The sequence below is a fragment of the Ruditapes philippinarum genome, unplaced genomic scaffold (genome assembly GCF_026571515.1).
Source record: "Ruditapes philippinarum isolate M1 unplaced genomic scaffold, ASM2657151v2 ctg812_1_1_1_1, whole genome shotgun sequence".
Taxonomy (NCBI): Eukaryota; Metazoa; Mollusca; class Bivalvia; order Venerida; family Veneridae; genus Ruditapes; species Ruditapes philippinarum.
In genome coordinates, this window is record NW_026862783.1 from 396,134 (window position 1) to 421,632 (window position 25,499).

The 25,499-nt window shown below is 30.5% G+C and overlaps 2 protein-coding genes across 11 annotated transcripts in view; both read left to right on the forward strand.

The window, feature by feature from the left end:
* The first annotated feature begins 145 nt into the window (after positions 1 to 145).
* LOC132720203 (uncharacterized) lies at positions 146 to 4,446 on the forward strand. The gene is made up of 2 exons (XM_060704264.1): positions 146 to 244; positions 1,030 to 4,446. The coding sequence occupies exon 2, from the start codon at positions 1,037 to 1,039 to the stop codon at positions 1,688 to 1,690; it is 654 nt and encodes a 217-aa protein (XP_060560247.1). The 5' UTR covers positions 146 to 244; positions 1,030 to 1,036; the 3' UTR covers positions 1,691 to 4,446.
* Positions 4,447 to 5,908: 1,462 nt separating this feature from the next.
* LOC132720204 (uncharacterized) overlaps positions 5,909 to 25,499 on the forward strand; it is a 111,327-nt gene continuing 91,736 nt past the window's right edge. For 4 of the 10 annotated variants that reach the window (XM_060704270.1, XM_060704272.1, XM_060704269.1 and 1 more), the window contains exons 1-5: positions 5,912 to 6,955; positions 16,040 to 16,109; positions 16,991 to 17,072; positions 22,277 to 22,377; positions 23,941 to 24,255. In XM_060704270.1, coding sequence (XP_060560253.1) covers positions 6,881 to 6,955; positions 16,040 to 16,109; positions 16,991 to 17,072; positions 22,277 to 22,377; positions 23,941 to 24,255 — 643 coding nt within the window. In that variant the 5' untranslated portion in view covers positions 5,912 to 6,880. Of the gene's footprint in view, positions 6,956 to 8,336; positions 8,402 to 16,039; positions 16,110 to 16,990; positions 17,073 to 22,276; positions 22,378 to 23,940; positions 24,256 to 25,499 lie in introns of those variants that run through there. The other 6 variants (XM_060704265.1, XM_060704267.1, XM_060704266.1 and 3 more) reach the window with 5 other exon arrangements.

The following is a 25,499-nucleotide window of genomic DNA, read 5'->3' on the forward strand; positions in this document are numbered from 1 at the left end:
CTGTCACACTGATGCCCATATGGTTGAAAATAAAACTCGAAATAATTTTCAAGTATGTATTCAATATTAATTTTATCTTGAAAATAAAAACTGGGTACAGTATATTTCAACTGTTTTATTTGGAAGGAAAATATTTAGTGGTGTTCTATCAGTAAATAATTTAGTGGTATTCAATTTGTACAAATTACGTCAGCAAGTTCTACTTTCAGTTTTTCAATATCATTCATTGTCAAAAAAACTTATCGTAAGTTATAGATGTTTTTCATGAATTAAAGTTACATTAATTTGTTAAATTATACAAGCCTTAACTTTAAGCCTGTTTAGAACCTGATATTCTTTTTGATTAGATAATGCACGGGCTTCTGAAAATTTTAGAATCTATTCGTCCTCGAGTCAGTTCGAACTGTTCGATGACATGAGTATATAGACTTACAGAGTTTTAAGGCTATACCCAAACGGTATGAGAAATAGCCATATTTTAAATGGATATCTATTAAAGATGTAGGTTTGCATCCTCGAATTTTACACGTCTGGATGAAAAAAACAACAACAATGGGATTAAACTATAAACAAATTTACTCAATGTTTACAATAAAACTCTCATACTCATAGCTAGAGTTTCCCAATGTTACTTTCCTCAACAAAAAACATCATTGCTGTTCAATATGATTGTTGCCGTCATAAAGATAGAGCAGTCACTGTAGAAAAGGCAATGTATTTACTTCAAACTTGTCAATGAAATAGCTTTCATTAATTTAAAAGGAAACAACTATTTTTTATTCAAATGAATGTGGTAGGTTAGTATGGGAATGATGGTGGACATTTACAATTAAATATTTTGCTGAAATTTTACCACATTAAGTACTGCACTTGATTTCTGTTAAAAATTTTGTTACCATTTATGTTCTGAAGAAATTTTCTTTTTATAAAAACAAATCATTTATAAGTATTGTTACTGCATCGCGTCATAATCAAGTGTGATTGCGCCGACGTACAATGTAGATGTAGATGCATGTTATTGTTTTTCAGATGGTAAATGGCTCGGAGATTGCTTTTGAAGCAAGGTGTCCTTACCCTTGATGGATTACCAGGCCTCAATATCAAAAGACAAACAGATTTTTCAACTAGCTGTCCTAGATGTATGTCACATGCTGGGTATATGAATAATTTTTCAAGATCTCCTCATTTATTATGCAATCAAACTGCTGGGAAACTTATATATTTATACTCAGTGAGTAGTACAAAACCATCAGGATGTTTAGGAAGTGCTGTTAAGCTGAGTACATTTACAGAAACTAGTTATACATGTAGAAAATATGTTCAATTAGTATATGGATCAAATTGTAGAGAATTTAGGAGCTCTTGCATCAATGCTGCTGCAACCCAAAACTCTAGAGATGGTTCAGATTCTGACAGTGATGAGCATATAAGACCAGCTTTAGATAGTGTTTTACCTTCTGTGCCTCCTCCAACACATGTAGATATAGTTCCAGGGAAAGGACCTCCTCCAGAACCTCCTGTAGACTGCTGTATGAGTGGATGTGCTAACTGTGTCTGGATACAGTACGCAGAAGAACTCAAGAATTATTACTCACTAGATCAAGGCAGTAAAAAAGCCAAAGAAGCCATTGAACTGATTGATAATCCTGGACTAAAAATGTTTTTAAAAGTAGAGCTTGGTTTATTGTGATATTGTTAGATTTGCTACCTACAGATCCTTGTACACTCTGTATTTTACTACATGAAAAAAGGAGACTAGACATTAGGAAACAGAATAGGTCTTTTGTACTGTTTGTTTTTATATTCCCTTTTGTATTCTGTTGAAGATAATGAATACAGCAATAGTTACCCTAGATATATGATAATACCAAACAGCTTTTAATATAGGCTTATAAATATTGTTTTTACTTTAAAAATTTTTACCACCTTATTTTTAAACTAAATTAAGATTTTAAAGTTGTTAATATAATTATGTTTTATTTTTTGTCTTAAGAATCTACTTTTTAAGCACTTCAAGCATGTTAAAAATGATGTTGTATTTATTGATAATTATATGATAATACCAAACAACCCTTAATCATAGGCTGTAATGTAAATCAAAGTCTGTGTCTTAATTTAGGCTTAAATATTGTTTTTACTTTTAAGATTTTGTACCTCTTTATTTTTAAACTAAATTAAGATTTTAAAGTTGTTCATATGTTTATTACATATAAAATATTATTATAAAATATGTCATAAGAATCTTCTTTTTAAGCACTTCAAGCATGACAAAAATGATGATATATTTATTGACCTGAGCTCAAATTTTTTATGATGATTTTATGATTAATTTTGATATCCCTGGAGCAATTTTAGCATATATTGTTACACACCTGGCAGTTTGTCAGTCTGTAGCGTCCACTCTGTATCTTTTGAACCAATGGAAGGAAATTGAAACTACAAGGCGGAGAGCAGATTTAACCTTTATGTCAAGGTGAAGGTCACACTTAGTCATAATGTATGAATATCAAAATTTTGTGTCTTATCTGTATCTTTTGAACCAGTGGAAGAAAATTAAATTATTTGACAGAAATATTAGTTATAATGAGACAACGTGCAGAAAGCAGGTTTTGGCTTCCTATGATCAAAATTGGCCTATCCCAGCGGTTTCTTAATATATATAGACTTTACATACATGTAGGAAAACACATTTAAATGTTAATATGTGTAACTACAATGCCCAGAGCTTAGATATGTGGCATGTAACAATGTCCTATAGACATCCACAAAAGAGATATTAATCATGCTCCTTGAGTTAATGTTGGCCCTGCCCTGGGGTCACATGCCTTATGCTGACATATGTATAAGAAAATACAATTCTAAATCTCTTTAGTGGAAATTTACTATGGTCAGAGCATATATATTTGGCATGTAAAATTGCTTAGTAGACCTTACTAAAGTTCTATGAATCATGTTCCTTGGGTCAAAAATGCTCTCGCACCAGGGGTTTATTTAATAATAATAAGGTCAGAATAATATTTTTCAGTCAAGCTTCATAAAATAATGGGTCTCTTCCCTTATTGAAAGATTATTTTTAAATACACAAAAAATTTTTCATTCAGGTGCATATGCAGTCACTCAGGTGTATCCAATTTCCCTGGATATTTTTGTTATCGTGTCAGCTCATTCTAAATGCAACCCAATAGTTGAATATTTGTTATTTTCAATTCTTAAGATATATAAAATTGTATTTAACAAAATATATGTAAACATTGTGACTAAAATTAATTTCATTAGATTGGAAATTCTTTATTTGATTAGTTAGGCACAAGGGCCATGATAGCTTCTTGTGTTTACTACTTGATCACAGATAATTTACTATATGAATTTAATATATGTATGTAAGTTATTAAATTTCCCCTGTAGAATCCCTCATCTTTTGATGAAAGGTAAAATATAAACTAGATATTTTTTCAAAAGTTGATTTTCTACCAAAATTTGATTCACTTTAATTTTTGAAATAGCTATGCTTTTATTAAAAAAAATAAACTTTATTACATTTGACCAGATGAAAAAATTATTATTGAACACAAATGCATTTGCTGACATTGTTTGAAGAATTTTGTTTTTTGCCAAGAAACCATTTGAAATGGAGCACTTTTATTTATTGGAATTATAAAATACAGCTAAATTGTCTTTTCATCACCTGTCTTTGCTAATCTAAAACTTAGCTATTTTAGGGGTAAATGCTGCTAGGCTGGGAGCTTTGTAAATTTGCATGAAACAAATATGTTGAGATAGTAATTTTGCAAGATCTATTTTTGGAACTTGAAAATTTTTTATTGAATAAATAATTTTTTACAATTTCAATTTTTAAATGAGGAGAATTTCTCTTTAAAGCTGTTACCCATTACTGGATACATGTTATTTAACCTTCTTATCAGACAGTTGTTTGATCTTAGGAACATTTATTTCAGATACCTGTGAGCTTAAAGCCTTTTAGTTTTAAATGAGATCTCAAATCCATGGGGTAATATCTGAAATGATAATCTTTTAATAAGCCTTATTTTAGGAAATTTTATGAAAATGTACACCTTAAACACCAGGGTTCCACTTATATCAAGAAACTGTGATATCTTTTTCTACTTTTAAATCATTAAGATGATATCAGACACAGGCAGGATGAGAAAACAGATATAGCAGTGATCTAATATAACATGCAATATTATATGGTTTATTTTGCACTTTTATCTGTTATATAACTGTTTTATATGTTGTGATTACACTCAGTAGGAGACCCTGTGTTGTTTCAGGGAACACCCATTTCTTGTTTATAACTTACTGTTTGATGGGGGCATTCTTGTAGATATTTTATTACCATTCTTGCATTATTTATTAAATTATAATATGATTTTAAAATTGTTATATGATGTTTAATTAACAATGAAATAAAGGTGTTGACTTGTTTATCTTGTCTTTGATTGGCACTTTACCAGCAGGTAGCTATTTTAATGTTCTTAGCTGTAAAACATTATCATACATCATTTCTTTTTCATTTTAGAGTAACACAGAGAAACCCACCTGTTCACCAAGAATAACTAAAATAAAAAAAACAGAACATTTTAAACAAATTATTCATTGATGTTAACACAAAACTTTTCAGCTCACCTGACCTAAACATTATACATAGTGAGTTTAAATATATCTGGGTAATTACTGGCATGAACTATATGTTCCTGTCTCTAAATACAGTATTCAGGGCAGTTCAATTATCCATAAAGTAATTGCTGGACATAATGTATTATGAGATAGAATAACACTATTTGATAATGGTATACATCAACTATTGTTGAAGAGATTATCATTTCACCTCAATCTTATTCTATAGTATATGTACATTTGTACATATATTTCATGATTCAAACTGACATCTGTATTTGTAACATTGGTATATGGAACAGCCTTCCTTGCAGCTTTCTTGGAATTAGTTAAATTATTTATTTATTGGCTTTGTCATCCATTAGTAAATTATTACTCCTCAAACTAAAAAGAGGTTATACAAATTGAATTGTATTTTCATTATATATCATTTGATTTGTCCAGTTACATTTTTTGAGTATTAAACAGTTCATGATAGTAATTTCATAAATATTTCAATGATATATGTAGTATATAAGCATATCCACCTTCAGCAGTATCTTAGGTGAAAATAACCTTGCATGAAAATCATTAGCAATTAAGGTAGTACCATACTTAGCTTTCAGGGTCTTATTTGGCAGAAATTTTATGTATAAGCAAATATTTCTATTTTCAGTGTGTAAGTATAACTGTATAATGGGGACATATTTTCTGCACTGGAATATACATAGCCATAATCCATACTGTCAAATTTATAACATTGTAAAGGATTTGTCTCCCTTCCCTACGTTTTTTGTAGGCGAACGCTGCAATAACTTGCACCTCCAGAACATCTGCTATAATTTTGAATATGTTTTCAGCCAAGAATCTCGTAGAAAAAGGCGTTGCCTAAATTGCTAAACCATTAACAATTATTTTCAAGGACTTGAAGGATTATTGGGGGGAAAAGGATGTCTATCAAGCATATAGAATTGCATCTCAACTCTCACCTGTAAGTGTTAGGCTCCTGGATTGTTCAAAAATACGTGTAGTACTAGTAAATAATCTGTAAATTGGTTTGTTGATAGACAAAACAACAACCACGCCCGCATTTTTTCTTGCTGGTGAAAGAAATTAAATATGCAGGTGCGTAATTCGATAAATTTGCTGGAGGGCCTGCATTGCCTGAAACTTATTCTGAATATTTAAAAGCTTCTTGCAGATATTGATTATCCAACTTGCAAGTTAATAAACGCTACGAATAGAACTAAGTCAGCTAATCCCCACACGACAATGCTGAGCAGTGACAAAATTTGGCATCGTATCAGCTAATGTAGACACTATTTAACACCATCAAATTTATTTATACTCTTTTTGTTTCTAAGATCTATATATTGTCAAAGGAAAATTTGGCAAAATAAACAGAACGTGCGTTATAAAAAACTAAAATGTTAAAGTAACTTATTGAATCTGTCAGTTTCTATTGTGCTGGATTTTTCAAACTATTTATTAAAGTTTAAAAAGGACGGTGGAATGAATATAGGCGTTTTAAGACAAAATTTGAATACATTTGTCTACTTTTACAATACATAATGAATGTCTTTGTTAAGCATGAAATTTAAAACATTTTTTAACGTCACCACTTCGGTAAGAATACACTGTGAGTACAATGAGCAGTGAAAAATCACTTTGTGAAATGCAGTATGCTTGCGTATATATTAAATTGAACCTCACTCTATACATCATTAGTGTATTAAAATTTGCTACAGTCTGTTATTTTCACTAGCCACGCGATAGGACACATTTACTTGTTATTTTTAGAACGTGACTTTAAAAATTTTTACAACAAAATTATATACATGATTGATATGCGTACCCGTGTAACGTAGTGAAATATAGTGCCTGTTACACGCGCTGTTTGAAATGCAGTGAAATTCGATTAATTCTCGGATGTAAAAATTGATTGGTTATGAAGGCACAATTACGTGCACCAGTTTTTGGGATTTAAGAGGTTGTAAAAGTGTTCAGGGTTTGTGTTTTTATGTGAAGAGTTTAGCTTATTTATAACCAGGGAAGTTATTCAAGTGATGTACAGCATGATATAGTTTGTCGTGTATTAAGTTTATTATCGGAGTTAACCGTTCCGTAAATAAAGCGCTATAAAAGCACATTAAAGTTTTATTTTCTTATATCTAGTAATATCAAATTGTGTAAGGTAAAAAAAAGTTGAAATGGAGTATACGTGACAAGGGAATTTATTCTGAACATGGTGTGACAGGGTGTAATGTTCGAACCCTGGCCAATGCACTCGATGACCGCAAAGCTTCTCTGGGTTTTACTGATCTGCGCAACAGCTCTGGTACGTATCTTTATTAAATTTGGTATTGTGTATGTAAGGTTTTTTTGTTTGGTAGAATATTTATGGTTTTATATACTATATGATTTAACAATCGGTTTTCCACATCATGTATATTACTGCAAGTAATTCATCAATTTTCTCACAAACTTACGTAAACGTCATATCTTGATATTGCCTATGATATCTCTAGTTACTTTTTAAACAACATTTATTTTCTTTGCATATTCAGTTTTTAATCTCGTGCGTAATGTTATCATATTTCATAGTTCACTACAGTACAAAGATAAATCTATCAACATTTTGCGTTGAGCAAACATAATTGAAAGCACGTGCAGTAATTAAAATTAAGCCGAAGGTATCGCAATATAAGTTAGCAGATCTGTGCCAGTTTCTATCAATAATATATACATAATCTGCGTAAGAAACTCTTCAGACTAAATTGTGAACGGAATAACACTAGTAAATACAACCACGCCCACATAAAGATGTAATTATATTAATTGTTTTACATGAAACAGGAAACTTGTATTGACAAACCACTTGAGATAAACAGTAATCAACAAGTTAATGTGGATGAGTCGTTGAACGTTTCTTTTATGATATGGACATATTTGAGCATTTAAGGCGACAGTTTCATTTTGATTCAGAAGTGTTTGAAGTGCTATTATGGTATACATGTATATATCATTTTACTTCAGATACTGTTTTTTTGTGACAGTTCATGGAATCGTATCAAAGATTTTGAAGATTTCTACAACAAAGCAAACTTAAATATGTTATTAGTACATAATTATCAGAAGTGCACATAAAGACACCCATAACTTTTAGGACACCATTGTTATATGTCCTGATTCAAGTAAAAATAAAACTATAAAATAAACCAGCGTTCTATTTTTCAATTTTAAATGCAACATTTAATGCATAGTACAATTTCGCAGTCAAAGATTTTCTGTATTGTTGGGAGCTATATATTTCACGATACGTTAAACTTATTAAATATTCATTTTTAAGCAAAGAACAGTACAATATAAAACAAAATAAAATATCAACCTTTTGATTGGTCAATTTTGTAGAACATTTAGTTATTATTAATCCCCAAATTTTTTTTTATTTATTTTTCAAGAGCTTTCAATATGCTTTAAAAAATCATCAGTAAAGTTATAGTGATTCAATATGTTGTTATAAAGCCGTCGTTGCAGTATGGAAGAAATCTACTATTACTTTGTTTTAAATTTTATTACGTTTTACGCATTATTTCATGTTCAACAATACGTTCTGATTCTAATATCAATACAAGTCATTATATTTCTTCTGAGGGAAAAAAGACGCCTCTATATTTCCCGCCCTTTTTTGAATGAAGGGAGACAATTCTAATTAGAAGGGATGCTGCAATGGCTGCCTGTCGTAATGTTCACTGCACATGCATTGTTGAAGCTTAACGCTAAGGTACACAGATATTACACATATTTTAAAATAGATAATGGTTTTAAAAGAACCCTCCTTACGATTAAGATGTGATGTCCATTACATGCAAAACCACATGCCAAATTAATGACAATTGACTAGGACAGTAAAGGTTACATATTGACGTAAACCTGTTCGAAAAATACGTAATTTATTTTAATTTACACTTCGGATGAGCATTAAATATGATAACAGTGACATGATTTTGAGCAGATAAAACTGGTTGTCACCTACCTCATTATTTTTAGTTATCTGCCCTTGGATTTTTTACGGGCAGATAAATGACGAACAAGCTAACATGGTTCTATTTTTTCAGCTTTTCATGTAGCTGACTTCATTTTGAACAGTTATGCAAAATGTCAAGAATTGGTAATGAGTACTGTGAGTTATTTTCTATGAAAATGGCCTATTTTTAGGGAATTTTCAGTCTTCATACTTAAACTGAATAAAGGGAGCTCAAGAACTTTAATAGAATTCCATTTGTATTTTGACCACATATAAAATGAAAAAACAACAACAACAACAAAAAAAACGAAAACTAGTGGTAATTGTAAGATTTGACAGAATTATGTGTAAGTTATCTGCCCTTAAAATGGCATGAAATACTAAAAAAAGTAAAATTTAAGGGCAGATAACCCAAAACCATTATATATTTTACCACATTCTTCAAGGAAGAAGTTATATAGCTCTGACTATAATAGTTAAATTTAATTTGACAAGCTAAGCCTTACCAATAGTTAAATTTAATTTGACAAGCTGAGCCTTACCAATAGTTAAATTTAATTTGACAAGCTGAGCCTTACCAATAGTTAAATTTAATTTGACAAGCTAAGCCTTACCAATAGTTAAATTTAATTTGACAAGCTAAGCCTTACCAATAGTTAAATTTAATTTGACAAGCTGAGCCTTACCCAGAAAGTATTGGGTAATAATACCAGATAGAAAGGAATTTTCACTCTATGTGCAAATGGGTGAGGTTTTATGTAGATAAAACAAAACTAATAGATCTATGTGTGTCCTTTAAAAACTAATATTATTTTATGCAGATTTCTCCCATTTTCTTAAGGTAGAAAATGTTTTATTTTACTATAATTTTGTTCTACTAATATCTAGGAAAATAATGAACATAATTATCCTCTCTTTTAAAGACCCAGTTTATGGATTTTATGTTTGTTGTAATACATTTATTGACATATAGTGTTTCCTTGAATTCTAGATAACAAGCAAAATGTTTTAGATATGCCTTGTGTTTAACATGCAGAACAAATATGAGGAAGTGGGTTCAACTAATTACTGATAATTGTTGATATTATAAATTAACTGCCATAGATTTATAATGCCAAACCAGAAAATGTGTTGCAGCAATGCTATAGGAGTAGATGGACTGTATTTATAGATCTATATTTATGGGCAATGTCTTCAGAGTAAATTATTCTTGTTTTATTTATTGGATCTAAACAAAATTGTTCTTTAAACACATAGATCTACTCAAGTTGCTGGTTAAACTCTGTCATTCCATTAAAACCACTGCATGCACAAAAAGCCCCAAAAAAACGCTAGTGATTCATTCCTTTTTTGCACAGTTTTTTATTATAATTATTAGCTAAAATGTTAAGTGCAATATGTTATAGAATATTTCGTCAAGGTGGTATCCTATAATAAAACATTATAATAAGATGGAATAATTATTACAAAAAATAGTATTTATAACAACATAATGATATTATGCCCTATGAAATGTTACCTTTTCTTATTACATTTTCGTATTTTCCCAAACAAAAAGTAAATGAGTTAGGCAATATTATATAGTCTAAAAATATGCCAAAATTGTTTTCCATCTGTATTTTACATTAACATAAAATCTCTCAAGCAATTAATTTTTTTGGGTTTTTGCGATCTTAGAAGTAACAGATAGACTACTCCTGACTAAACAAACATATTGTGGAGCAGTTAAAATCTGTTACACCACCCAACCAAACAATGCAGCAGTATCCAGGAAAAACCTAGCGTTCTAACCCATCATTCATTTTGGACCAGTGTAACGCCTGGTACAGCAAGCATTTTTGCCAAACAGTAAGAGTAGATAGATTTTACATATGACGATTTCTTTATAGTTTTTCCTCTTCTGTAGATAAGAAAGAAAAAAGAGAGGAAAAAAAAACAATATCGTTATCTGCAATGTTTAAAACATCAGCAAGAGGTCTCCATGATTGTACTATCTGTACATTGATAACTGATGATGATGAATTTTGTTTGTACATCTACAAAACACCATGTTGAGAATGAAAAAAAACCTAATTGATGTACAAGCAGTTAAACATCAATGAAAGACACTTTATCTTTTGAGAAGGGGCTTGTAGTGGTTTTATATTTAAAGAGGCACGCCTCTCAATATTATATTTTGTTTTAAATCTGATATAAATTGGTCTGGTTCATGTCAGAAATCATACAACAGAAGTATTTAAACGATTTCTTAATAGTTTTGATATGAAATAAATAAAAATTGATCCCTTTTTTATACTATATGAAATGAACTCTGGTAAATTGGTAATATTTTCTGGCATACTCCGTCTCAAGGCAATAAATCAAGAATTAATTACAGAATAGTGAATGTTTGTTTTGTTGTATTTTGCAAGAGGTAACTTATAATCAAAGTTTAAATTTGAATTTAAATTTTGCCAATAATGGGGGAGTCATATAATTAAATGAAGTTGGTCATTAATTTATGATGTTTATAAAAAGTCACAAATTATTAAGTTTTTAAAATCAGGGAATATATAGAAGAAATAGTATTTACTCAATTTGCTGACAGAATTTAGATTAAATTGAATCCTTAAAATAGTTCTTGAAACAATTATGTTTATTTGAGTATGTCATGATAAAACCAGGTAAAGTTTCATGAAGTCAGATCTTGGAAGTCAAACTTAAGAAAGATAAAGAAAAACATAAATATTTCCAATCCATAAGGCTGATGCTTAAAAGATTTAATGAAAAGGTTAATGGTTTCGTTTGTCAAGATTGAAAGATGGACACAGGTCCATTCAAGATATATAGTGTGGTAAGGGTTAAATTGCGAAACACTTTTTAAATTTTCATGGTGGCGGCGTGGCCGAGTGGTTAACATGTCAAACTAGTAATCTAAAGATTGCTGACTGCGTGGGTTCAAACCCTGTCAGGGGCAAGCCGTTGTTTTGTTGAGCAAGAAACTTTACATTCATTGCTTAGTACTGGTTGGTTCCAGGAACGGATTCAAGAGTGTTTCAATAAGCTAATATAGTTTCCAACACAATCAAACTAAAATAAATTTGTATAAACTAAATTGTCATAAATTTGGTACTTGTCTGGAGATATATACAACTTTAATTAACATTTACCCTGCTGGCAGTGACTGAATATACCCATGTAACCAGTAAAGACCAGTAAAGACAACAATCAGCAGGCACATCAGTGCTACAGCACTGTTTGCTATTCTGAATTGGCACATATTTTGAAATTGTCCCTGAAAATGATGAGTATTTTTTGTTTGGATTGAAAGGTGGGCAAGTCCAGTAAATATGTTACATGTTTTATGCAATAAGTATATTGAAATGAATTGACTTGAATTTAAAATATCAAACATGCAGAAAAGGTTAATGATCAATTAGTAAATGAAGCACTCGATTTAATCTATTGTACTGTAGAAGTTTTTAATTGCACATATTTGTACATATTTTGAAACTTTCAAATGTTTTTTTCAGATAATGAAAAATGAACAAGTCCATTGAAATACTTAGCAATTGCATGGAAAGGGTTATGGGTAATTTATGGCTTTTATTTTATTTGGGACTCAATGTTAACATCTTTATTAATGGCCATCAAACATCTTTGGTTGGTTTTAGTGTAAGAAAAAAAAATAGGCCTTACAGGAGAGACTGAATTCTTTGTTAAAGTAATAAATTTAATGTGTTTATGATTAGGTTAATTAAATTAAATTTTTGAAAGTTTGATAAATGTGGTTTATGTATGTTACCCCATAATTTTCATGACATACTCAAGTTATAAAGTGAAAATTGAGCATTTAAAAGTTATGATAAATGTTTAAGTGCTACACCACCCTATTATATATATTTTTACTTTAAAATTGGGGGGAAAAGGGAAAACTGATTCTATATACTGGGTATTTCTATTTCACACAAATTGTCTGTAGCATTAGTAAACTTTAGCATCCATATTTCATATACTGCCTTTACCAAATGATAGGTAGTCACTAATAGTTGATGTGGTAAAACCTATGACTTATTCCCAGTTCCCAAAATTTTGCTTTTTATTGTTTGTCTTTTGTCAATATATAAGCGTGTTTCGACGGCTTTTTGCCCCCCCTTTTTTGAGGCCTCAAACAGTGAAAAAACGCCCTATTTAGGCCCCAAACACAGTTTTTCGTTTTCGTTTGAGAAATATTGTTAAAAAAAGTGACCACTTTTTCGACTCCGTCCCCCATCCAAATATTACATCAGGGGGTTGCCAGAAGGGGGATGTGCCCCCTTCTGTTTGGGGGGTTTAAAGGGGGGGGCGGAGTCCCCCTCATCGCCAAGAAAATTTTGGACATGTGACAGGCTAAAAATGGCCTCAGGTCGATCTTAGGGTAACTAGTAACCGACGCTGAAAAGCCTTTTACTCTATCTCAATTCATTGAGAAGTTGCAGCACTTTGAAATCAGTCTTGATGGAAAAAAACAATGCAAAATAGTGATTTTTGGCAATTTGGAGACGTCCCCCCGTTGCCATGGTAACAGGAAATTTACCATTGAGCATGCTGTTATAGAGGCTATGGTGTAGTCAACATTTGTGCCAAGTTTCATTAGTATTGAAGCATTTTTCATAGTTTCATAGCAGTTTGAACTTGTTACAAGAGGCTTTTCAATGAAAACGGCCATTTTTCGCAATATGCTCATGGGGTAAAAGGTTAATTTACTTATTTTATCTGCTTTGTCATTTTTTAACCCATTAAATATCTTAAATGGACTTGCCTGTTTTTCAATCTGGACAAAACCATGCATAATTTTCAGGGAAAATTACAATATAAGTCTTGACTGAATAGTGAATAGTGCAAACCATGAGATGTGCCTCTGCACTTGTCACACAGGTAGCTTCATTTGCCACTGTGGGGCTAAGGGTTAATATCATATATGCCACTCACTACAGTCTGTCCTATTTCAGATTTATTTTTTCCCTGTCAGGAAACCCACAGCTGTGAAAACTTTAAATCTTTTTAATTTCACTTTTAATGTAGTGAAAAATTTTCTAATATAGACAAATTCTTATAAAAAGGCTCAGATGTTTAAATGGATATAATTATGAAATTAAAAGTTTCAGACTTTATTGTAATCTAATTTAAATTAATACAGCTTTTTATTTTTGAAGAAACAAGGAAATGGGTAGAACTAAAGGAAGTCAGATTCTGTATATTGTCTTAAACAATTAAAATTGCTAATATGTACAGTATCATTAAATTCCACACAAGCAAGCTTTCAAAATAATTTAGTTACACCCATCAGAAAAGTGTGTTTGTTGTATTCATCATGGCCCTCCATTTATGAGTCTCCTGTAGTTTTTTTGGGGAATGAAATCCCAAATATTCTGGGTGGAAAGATCTTCTGACTGTGAAAACATGGCCTCCCATCACTTTACATTATATTTGAAGAACAGAATTAACAGTTGCTGTAACACTTTTCTAGGAGAGGTTTTTTTTTGTTCAGTTCTTTAACCCCATTCCTGCTAATTTTGTATAATGAACCTGTCTGTTATTGAATTTGGATCAATACATTGTTGATTTTCAGGGGATGCAAGATCAAAAATAGAATTTAGTAAGTCTAGACAAGGGTCAAGCTGTAATGATGTGCAGACGGGCCTGAATCTTTTAAAAGAAGCTCAGACTTTTCAGCGTTGCAACAAAAATAATTATATTCATGACCAGAGTGCCTGCCTGTTAATCGTCATATTTTTAAAGAAAAGAAAAATATATTGAAATGATATTTTAAATGCTGTGTCAGGTTAAATAACACACCTGGATGAATTTATGAACTTATTTGATTGATCTTTTTTCAATATTTCATGTGAATATTATCATCTAGATCTATATGAAATAAAACTTTCTGTTTATTTATGAAAAAAAAAATTAGTAATAATATGTGGGGACTAAATTTGATTCAATATATTGCACAAGTCCTCGTTTTAAGTCCTACTAAAAAATAGGTTTGACAATACAATGTAGTTATGTCATTAGGTGGGAAACCCAAAATAGTGGTAAAACAGTGGAAAATTTTAAAAAGTGGCATTGATTCAGATTGGATTTTCATGAAACTCTTACAATACTAAATGTATTTTAATCATTTAGTATTAAACAAGTTATTAACAAGATATGAATGGAAGCTTTTTAAAAAAAAATTCCACAGAATTCTTATATCCAAAAGTCATATACCGTTAGAAAATCGATATGTTGTTGGTTTTGTTTTCCTGGTGTGATATTTATGCTCTTGTACAACATATATCATCACTTTAGTGCAGTAACAGGTTAAGTCCTTCTAAATTTAATAGGAGTTTACCAGTTATTGCATTAAGGTGACAATATATGAATAAAAAACAATACATATCACATACATCAAGTGGAAGATTTTTCTTCAAAAAGAGGGAGATTTTAGAATTTGCAATTAACAAAGAAGGAAGTTTTAATATGAAAAAGAGGGAGATTTCTTTAATTTGTGAAAATACCCCTTATTTTAAGAAAAATCTTTGAAAATATGGCTGCATAAAGTGGGAGTCTCCCGCTAAAATTGGGAGAGTTCACATGTATGATATCATTCTGACTAATTTGCTTTGTATAAATGTGAGTGCCTCAAAGTCAGTCCAAAGGTTTTGGTTTGATAAAGCATGCATAATATTTCAGGATCATAGTTGAAAGGTCTTTCTCCTTCCTCTTCAAGGCAAGATGACAACCACTGTATAAAAGGAGCCATTGTTTACAAGTTGTTTCTTCATACTTTTGTTATTTACTGATCACTGTAGGCCATTCATTCATCATCCATTCTTTTATGTTCAACACTATGTTACCTCTACTTAAAGGATTGGCTTTCTAGATATACTTTAGTATAACAATTTTAATACAGGGTCATATTCACTATCAAAAGTTGATTATTTTGATATCCATGATGTAGTCTGTTTCAGAATCCAAGAAAATAAATTCTGAAAAAAAAAAAATTGTATTGTGAAATTATGTATCATAAGAGTTTGAAATCTGCAATATACTGTAAACTATGTTTTCATGATATATATTTTTTTTGGCAAAACTGTAAAAAAAGATGATTAAAGAAATGTGCCCCCCTACTCAACCAGCCAAAATGAGAAAAAAGAGATTACTTTCATAAAAACTTGCAATTTTGAAATGTGTTTTGATTTATTCACTTATGGTCTTTTTCTGGTAAATAAATGTTTTTGCATATTGATTAATCACTTACAAAATGATAAATATATATGTACATAATGATTGTTTATTAATGAAATTTTTATTGAATTTAGATTTTTTACGGGTAATGATATACATATAGTTTATTTTAGTATTATTTAACATGGTATTTTATATTTTCAGACATTTCCAGACTATGAATTTGAGCTGCAACTATATCAACAGAATATTTCATGGTTAGACTGCCCTCTAGGTAAGTTAATGGCATCATTTCTTCCATTTTACACACAACTTACAGTTGAAACTGGCCAGATATTTAAAACAAGCACTCATAAGACAGGCATGTCTAAAAGTGGGAACATTGACTTGCATATGCCACCAGTGTCTGGCATCTTCAATTGGGCTAGAATTACTGCTTTATTTTACCTTTTTGGTAGCATTTTAAGTTCCTGCATGAATTACAATCTTCCAAATTAATAGCTGAATAAATAAAAAATTTAGCAAGGGGAAATATAATATGTAGATGATTGTTTACCTATATCTAATTATCTATGTGATTTCAAACACAAATAGCTTACAGGCTGCATAGTTGTGCAATATGAACTGGCTCAGTGTACTGGTGCTAATGACATGACATTAATGTTCAAATTTTATAGCATTAAACTTTGTACAAAGTCTGATTATTAATGTCAATGAATTGTGTTAGAGTAGTAAGTTTATATACATTAAATATTTGTCAAATATGTTGAAAGCCATGTTGGTCTTTCTGATATTACTTCTGTAACCACTTGGCAAGATGTTTGCATTCTGTAGCAGGCCCAAAATTGTGCACCTTGGCTTTAACTGATACACCACTGCTTTCAACCTATTCCAAGGTTTGACCAGATGTAGGTTAAGTATTTTGGAACAATTAATAGTTCAAATGTATGTATGGTATTTATAAAAAGGGATTTAAGGCATTATTCTTTCTGGTGCAAAATTGTGTAAAAAAGTAACAAAAGTACATATACTATGATAAAGTTAATTCTTAAGTCTCTTTATGTACACTCCTTTTCCTGCAGAAAACAGTTGCATAAATGTTGCAGGATGTGTTTATTAGATATATATTTGATATAGTTGAGTCATGTTTTTTAGGATGGACCAAGTTTGATGCAGATTGTTTCAAGGTATATCAAGACAAAGCTACATTTTCTGAAGCATCTACTGTTTGCCGAAGGTAAGTGTTAGTTTATGACATTTGAAGAAACATATTGACCTTAATGTCACCTGCACATGATGATGTCATCTGCACACAAAGATGATCACCACAGTAATGTCATCTGCACACTGTTGTTCCTGTTGATGTTATCTTGAGAAGGAGATAATTATTACAGTGATACTTCTTAAAGTAATATCTACAGTATGATGTTATCTGCATAAAATACAGTAATTTTATCTGCACAGAACTATGTTCAAATTAATGTCATCTACTTGCTTTGATGTCATTATTCTTTAATACAACCATGATTCTGCATTGAATATATAATATAGACCTTGAAGTCATTAGAGCAAAGAGATGCCAGTAGTGATGTCATTTGGTCACACTTACCTGATATCATCTGCATGCAATGATCATCTACACACAGTGGTATCATTTACCCAATCATCTACACACAGTGGTATCATTTACCCAATCATCTACACACAGTGGTATCATTTACCCAATCATCTACACACAGTGGTATCATTTACCCAATCATCTACACACAGTGGTATCATTTACCCAATCATCTACACACACTGATATCATTTACCCAATCATCTACACACACTGATATCATTTACCCAATCATCTACACACAGTGATATCATTTACCCAAACATCTACACACAGTGGTATCATTTACCCAATCATCTACACACAGTGATATCATTTACCCAAACATCTACACACAGTGGTATCATTTACCCAATCATCTACACACAGTGGTATCATTTACCCAATCATCTACACACAGTGGTATCATTTACCCAATCATCTACACACAGTGGTATTATTTACCCAATCATCTACACACAGTGGTATCATTTACCCAATCATCTACACACAGTGGTATCATTTACCCAATCATTTACACACAGTGATATAATTTACCCAATCATCTACACACAGTGGTATTATTTACCCAATCATCTACACACCGTGAGATCATTTACCCAATCATTTACACACAGTGATATAATTTACCCAATCATCTACACACAGTGGTATTATTTACCCAATCATCTACACACAGTGGTATCATTTACCCAATCATCTACACACAGTGATATCATTTACCCAATCATTTACACACAGTAATATCATTTTCACACAGTGATATCATCTTCACACCATAGTGTTATCATCTACATACATTGATATCATATACAGACATTTATATCAACTTTGAACTACATACATTGATATCATCTACACACAGTGATATCATATACACCACAGTGATATCATATACACCACATTGATATCATCTACATACATTGATATATTCTACACACAGTGATGTCATCTTTACATAGTGATATCATCTACACATGGTGATATCATATTCACATAATTATGTAAAATGAAATACTATTATACTAAAACATTTAAATGTTCAAAATTGAATGCTTCACAACTATTAAATATTTCAGTATGTAATAGCTTTGCTAAAATTATGTAAGATTCAAATAAAAAAGTAGCTGAAACAATTATAATATGAATAATTAAGAAATAAAATGATAAAACTTTCATATCTTTATGATTGATTACAAAAGGTGAAGTATGAACACCTTTTTAACTAGGTGTGAAGGATAATAAACAATAAATCATTTTTGTAATCAGTAACAACACAAAAATTCATAAAAATTGAATGTTGGACAATATGGGTAATTGATCTTTTCTAGATGTTTATAAATATAAATGTTCAATTAAGGTCAGTGAAATGCCACAGTTATGTTATATTGTACTTACTTTCAGTTTTAATTACTGAATGGTTACAAAGAGTTGCTAATTTATGTATAATTATTATACAAATTGTGTTTCAGTATAATTTATTGTGTAGTTAAGTTGGATTTTTTTATGCCAACTTTGCATACTTAGACATTAAGATTTTAACCCAATTTACTTCATGAGCATTTGGTGAAAAATGGCTGTTTTCATTGAAAAGTCTCCCGTTACAAGTTCAAATTAATATAAAACTATAAAAACTGCTTCAATACTAAAAAATCAAACTTGGCACAAATGTTGACTGGACCATTGCCTTTGTAACAACATGCGCCCAGGCTTGAATTTCCTGATACCATGGCAACGAGAGGACATCTCAAAATTGCCAAAAATCACTATTTTACGTTGATTTTTTCCATCAAAATTGATTTAAAAAGTGCTGCAACTTCTCAATGGATTGAGATAGAGTCAAATGCTTTTCACCGTTGGTTACACATTACCTTATGATCGATCTGGGGTCATTTTTAGCCTCTCACAAGTCCAAAATTTTCATGGCGATGAGGACTGCTCTTCAAACCCCCCAAACAGAAGGGGGCACATCCCCCTTCTGGCAACCCCCTGATGTATCTTTTGGTTGGGAGGCTGCGCAGAAAAAGAGGTCACTTTTTTAAACAACATTTCTCTCAAACAAAAACAAGTGTTGGGGGCCTAAATAAGGCATTTTTTCACCATTTGAGACAACAAAAAAAGGGGGGGGGGTGAAAAAGGCGTTAAAAGGCGTGTTTTTTATCTGGTAATGGGTAGAATGAGGGCGGTGACTGGGTCTTGATTAAGATTTTCACTTACACTTCTCGTAGCTCATGTTTGAAAATAATGCATGAGGTCTCTGTCCAACAGTAAAGGCTTTAAGCACTGGAAAGTCACCATAAGGCCTTCATGTCAATGTGACTAAATAAAACCCAGCTTAGTTTGAACTTTTTAGGATAATTAGAGTCCATTAAGATGATGTTGATTATAAAATACTAGAAAAGATTATAAATTCTTAGTAAGTTGTTATAAATATGTTTATACAATTCTTATATTTTGAATTCTCTTAGAATGTTTGTAGAATTAAACTTGAGATATTTAAAAGAAATTAGTCAATTTAAATAACCCATTTAAGAAATTAAAAGAAGGTAAAATAGCTCTGGTTTTATGTGTAAATAAATTATAATATTTGTCTTTATTATTATAGGCAATTAAGTTCTGTATTATCTAACAGTTTTGATTTCAATTCTATGCTGAGAAGTTAGTTATCAATATCATTGAATAAATACCAATGATATAGTTTTTGTCATTGTTTAAGAGTTGCTGGTATAATTATCTGAAACACTGAATTGTTTATACATTTGTTCTATTATGGATGAATACTTCCTTGATGATTTCATAATTGTGCAATTTCAACAATGTACAAGTATTTGTTTACACATGTATTTACATTGTTGTAATGGTGGAAAAGATCAAAGCATCCTTCTTTCAAACTTAAAAGCTTGAATTAATTAAGTTCTGTAGAAAATAGTTTTAAATCCACTTACTGTAAATGCTTTATAATGAGGGCTCTGTTTTGATGTTGTAATTAAAATTTAATTAAAATGTCTGCAATATTTCTTAGTGTATTTAGCATGAAAATGAAATTATTTGGAAATAAAAAGAGAATATGTTTGCATTTATTAAGTCATGTAAATTGTTGCATATTAAGACAAAACTCAATATCAAAAACACTCCTTAAGAATATAAAAATAACGTATGTTCCTTGTTGACAAGTGGTCTGTTTTCAGAGCTTACCGTAAGATTCCTAATAAACACCCCTCCCCTAATAAAAGCCCCCCTCCCCCAGGCTTTTTGATATGGAAAAAAATCTGCTCATCATTGGTGAACTCTTTAATAAATCTGTAATTTTATTCAAATCCTTCAGAATCCATTTTCTTTCATAGTAAACACAAAAATGTATCACATGAACTTTAAAATCTTAACACATTTTAATGTTATTAACACTAAGTGTATTTTCAATGATTATTGGATTTAGGAAAAAACATGTTGTAATAATAGCCCCCCTTTTGAAAAATGTTTAGCCCCCGGGGGCGTTTAATAGGAATTTTACGGTATTTTGTGATATATAAAAAGGAATAACATTGACCAATTAATACTGGTGTTTAATAATTTTTGTTTGTTTTAATGTTGCCTATAGAACAGGTTTTACTGTAAGGCTCAGGTTAAATATTTTTGAACAACCTACAGACTGGTTTTATATAACATGGATCATTCATCTTTTGAAACCATATATCTTAATTGAGGTAACCTTATTTTTATATAAAGAAAGCTATTTAAAGTAATATAATGCTTGTTTTCTACATTTACGGACATTTGTGTCGTGAGAAGGCACGCCTTAAAGTGTAATAAAATCTGGTATTATTTATCACCATTGTATTACATATGATGAAATTCAAAACAAATCGGGGGCTTTTTCTTCAAATTTTATACAACAGAATTGAATAAAGCCTGCTTTTAGTATGACATAGAAACATTGTATTGATTTTATTTATTTATTTAACCTTTGATATTGTTATTCTATTTTTAGAGAAAATTTTAAATTAAATAAATTTTCATTTTATGTCACTAGTACTGAGTTGAATTAAGGCCAGTACTTCTAGATGGTATCGTTTAATAAGATTTGTTATGAAGAAAGACAGCAAGTTTTTAAGGATGAATTGTTATTTGAGATAAATTAAAAAAAGTAGCCTTGTTTAGGTAGGGTGTACCTGGGATCTAGGATGGTTGTGTTTTAGAGTTTTACCCAAACCAAAATTTAATACTTTTCCAATTACATCAAGAAAAGAAAATTAACAATGTTCATAAGAATAATTCATCTACATGTATATGGAAATAATCCATTTACATATATATTGAAACTTACATTACTAATTTAGTTTTAATCAGTAAGCCTTTTAAGGCACATTATGCCTCAGAAACAAAATCAATGTAAGTTTTTCCTTATTTACAAAGGGAAAACATGAGCTTAATAATGTTTTAAATATTAGTATAAGAGCATGCTAGAAGAAAGTATCACTGAAAGTGAAAATGTTTGTCCTAAAAGTAATGAAATATAAACAACTTAGTACTTGCATTTTAACTTCCATACAAAATTCTAAATTACTATAGCTGTACTAATTTTCAGAAAGCAACAGAAGCAAAATTGGTCAATGAGGCTATAGGACACAAAATAAACAGAGATAAAGCATTTCTGGGGCTTTTAAGGCTTCTGAATTATACACCACATGAAAAAACTACTGTTGTGTGGTGTTGAGGCGAGTCTGGTTTCTTTAACATGTGTTATATCATTTAACTTTGCATGATTTTATTAGAAAATGCTTAAAAATTATTGTATTATAGTAATTTTACATTCTTTTTATCAGTTGTGGTGGTCATCTTGTATACATTGGGAGTTTAAACAAGAACAAGGCCCTTGGAGAGGTAGTGCAACAAGTAGACACTTCCACGGGTGATATATGGCTTGGTAAGTTACCTTGAATAAAAGCTTGATATGTTGTCATGAAATTAAGCTTGGTTAATTGCTTGGTAATTTATCTTGAAAAGAAAGCTTGAGAAATTATCATGAATGTGTATGCATTGGATAAGGATATTGAAACTGACTTCATAGAATCTTAGTCCGCAGTCTATACACTAAATAGTGCCAACCAATTGACATCAATGTGTAAGTGGCTATGTTAACAAAATTGTAATATTCGACATAACTGAGTCAGTGTTATAATGCACTAGAAATAAGAACCAGGAATATGTTACATATAGTGTTTCTGAAAGCATAAGTTTGTCTCTCTTCCCTACTTTGAATATTTAACTTTTTGGACAAATATAACATTTTGACAGGAAATGTCAAATGACACACACCTGCTTTGAAACATATGCACAGTTGAACTCAAATTTTCATTTGTGTTCAGTTTGCGTGGAAACATGTTTTAAATGGACATAGCCGTCCAGATTTCATTATTGACCTTGATCACATGACATTTTATATTATGCCATGTTACATTTTGGAATTAAATATGAAAAATCTGACTGTGGAAGCCAAAAGGTGCATGCAACCTTGGCAGTTATATGATTGCGTTTTATAATGCTAAGCCATTGAAAGGAAATGTTATTTTCTCTGAAAGTACAGTAATAAAAATACATGCGTAAAGAAGATTCTTACTCTGATCCATCAGGATGTGAAAACCAATCTGATTCATAGTTTTTTATTTCCATGAAAGTGTAGTCATTAAAACATCTACTTGATATATAGTGCAATTAAACTTGTGATATCTGACATTGAAAAATTTAGCCAATCTTGAAATGATAGAATTTGTGGGTTTTTTTTGTACTATGTTCAGCAAACATGATAAAATCACTACAAGGGAAGATGTTAAAGTATTGGTATTTCAGTTTTTACTACAGTTGCCTTCCCTTTCTTTTATTTCCCTGTTCTCACAGTTTATTGAAGTGTTAAAAACCCATAAATTTTTTGATTTCATAAGACAAGTTCTGCTTCTATTATATATTGTAGAATACATTTACTATTTAATGTTAATTTCATTTTAATGGTATATGTACATTCAAATTTTGTATTCCAAAATAAGACAAATAAAAATAATATTTCAGCAAACTTGCAAAATACAAGTAAGAAATAAATATTGCAAGTAATTTTGTCTAAAACATACAAAGTTTTACAAAGTACAAAAATATATACATGTATATGCATTACATATTGATATCAATTTTAAAAAAGAAAATTCTTGCTTAATGATAAATTATAAACACCACATAAATCATTATGCAAAAAATAATGTTTAAAAAAAATTAAGTTCATTTTTGAATTTATGAGTTCATTTCACAAACTAGCAAAAAATTGCAAGTGTAAGAAAAAGGTAACTTCTAGCCTTCTAGCCCTGTATTTTATACATGTATAATAGTATAAGTTATTTACTTAATATAAAAATACATGTACTTATAACAGTTAAAAAAGAGGGCTATAAAAAGTGTTATTTTTATTTATTTTTCAGTTTTTTTCTTTTTTCCCCTACAGGTTTTCAAAGGAAGAATGGTGCATTTTTATTAGATGATGGGCGTCGTTGGAATTGGCATGATGGGATATGGCAGATAGGTCAACCTCCACTGAATGACCTTGACCTCTGTGTTTCTATGACAACTTCTGAAACGTATGGAAAGTTCCGTTGGAAGCTTGAAAAATGTGATCAAACATTGTCATTTGTTTGTGAGGTGAAGGCGTGTATTAAAGATGAATTCCGCTGCACAAATGGCAAATGTGTCCCGGGTTCAAGGCGCTGTGATGGCTACAATGATTGCCATGACAACAGTGATGAATTAAACTGTAAAGGAGGTAAAAAATATTTATTTTTGTAAATAAAACTGTGATATTTACCAGTTAGACTGGTGAGAAAAAAAGAAAAAAGTTTTAGGTCTTAATTAAGAAGTGGTCCTTATCATGTGGTTTAGAATTGTATTCATATGTCTCAGAATTTTGAGACAGATTTTATAGCATGACAGGTATGCATAATACAGGTTTAAATAAGGCAAAATATTTGATAATTTATGCTATTTGTACAACCAAATTCTTTAAATTAACCTTCATATCAAGATATACAAGACAAAAATAAAAATTTGAAAATGTTCAATGATTCTATAGATAGATGGTTTAGCTGAATTTCATCATCAATACACAAAATTATAAATAGAAACAAAACTGATTTTCTAGTCTCTTTGTTATACAAGACATCTGTTCATGTTTATAAAAGTGGAAGCTTATGAGATATTTTCATGCCTGCTCATCTTATAGTGCCTGATTTATGATAAGATATACAAGAAAAATCTTAATGTTATACTCTGAAAATTTCAACTTTTATCAGTTTCTTCATATTGAAATTAAATGTTAACATGGCAACACTTTTGAATAATCTTAAACTAATATATTGAAGGTTTTTTTCCCAGAAATTGTAAATTTTAAACATGTATTCAAAGTTTTGAGAAAATTTATGTACAATTGTACATGTATTGAAAATGCTGAAGTTTTGAATTGTTCTTATTGTATTTTTATACTGGATGCATATATATCTATTAAATTAAGGGCTGGTGTTATTCCAGTAATAGTTGTTATCCTGAATTTTTTGCATGCTGATCCCCTTGTGTAACTCCACGGTGCACTACAGTTCACAATTAGTGCACATTAGTCAAACCGTTTATTTTCGAAGTTGAAACTGGAAGTTTGTCAGTGCCTTGTACAACTTGAAATATTCTTAATTCTCAAGTAGGTCTGTTTAGGGCATCAAATATTATTCAGTAAAAAAAGTTGATCCTGAACCACTTGCCATCCACATTTTAATACATTTAGTAGTTAACCTGTTACTGCACTATTGTATTAAAAAGATAATTTGTATATAAGTGGCAATGAGTTCCTGTATATATGAGGAAACTATGAGAGACAATAAGTTTCTATATTTATGAAGAAACTGTGAGAGACAATGAGTTCCTATATTTATGAGGAAACTGAGAGACAATGAGTTCCTATATTTATGAGGAAACTGTGAAAGACAACGAGTTGCTGTTATATATGAGGAAACTATGAGA

What these genes read in the sequence shown, in the direction of transcription:
- LOC132720203 (XM_060704264.1), top strand. Translation starts at nt 1,037, where the DNA reads ATGGCTCGGAGATTGCTTTTGAAGCAAGGTGTCCTTACCCTTGATGGA.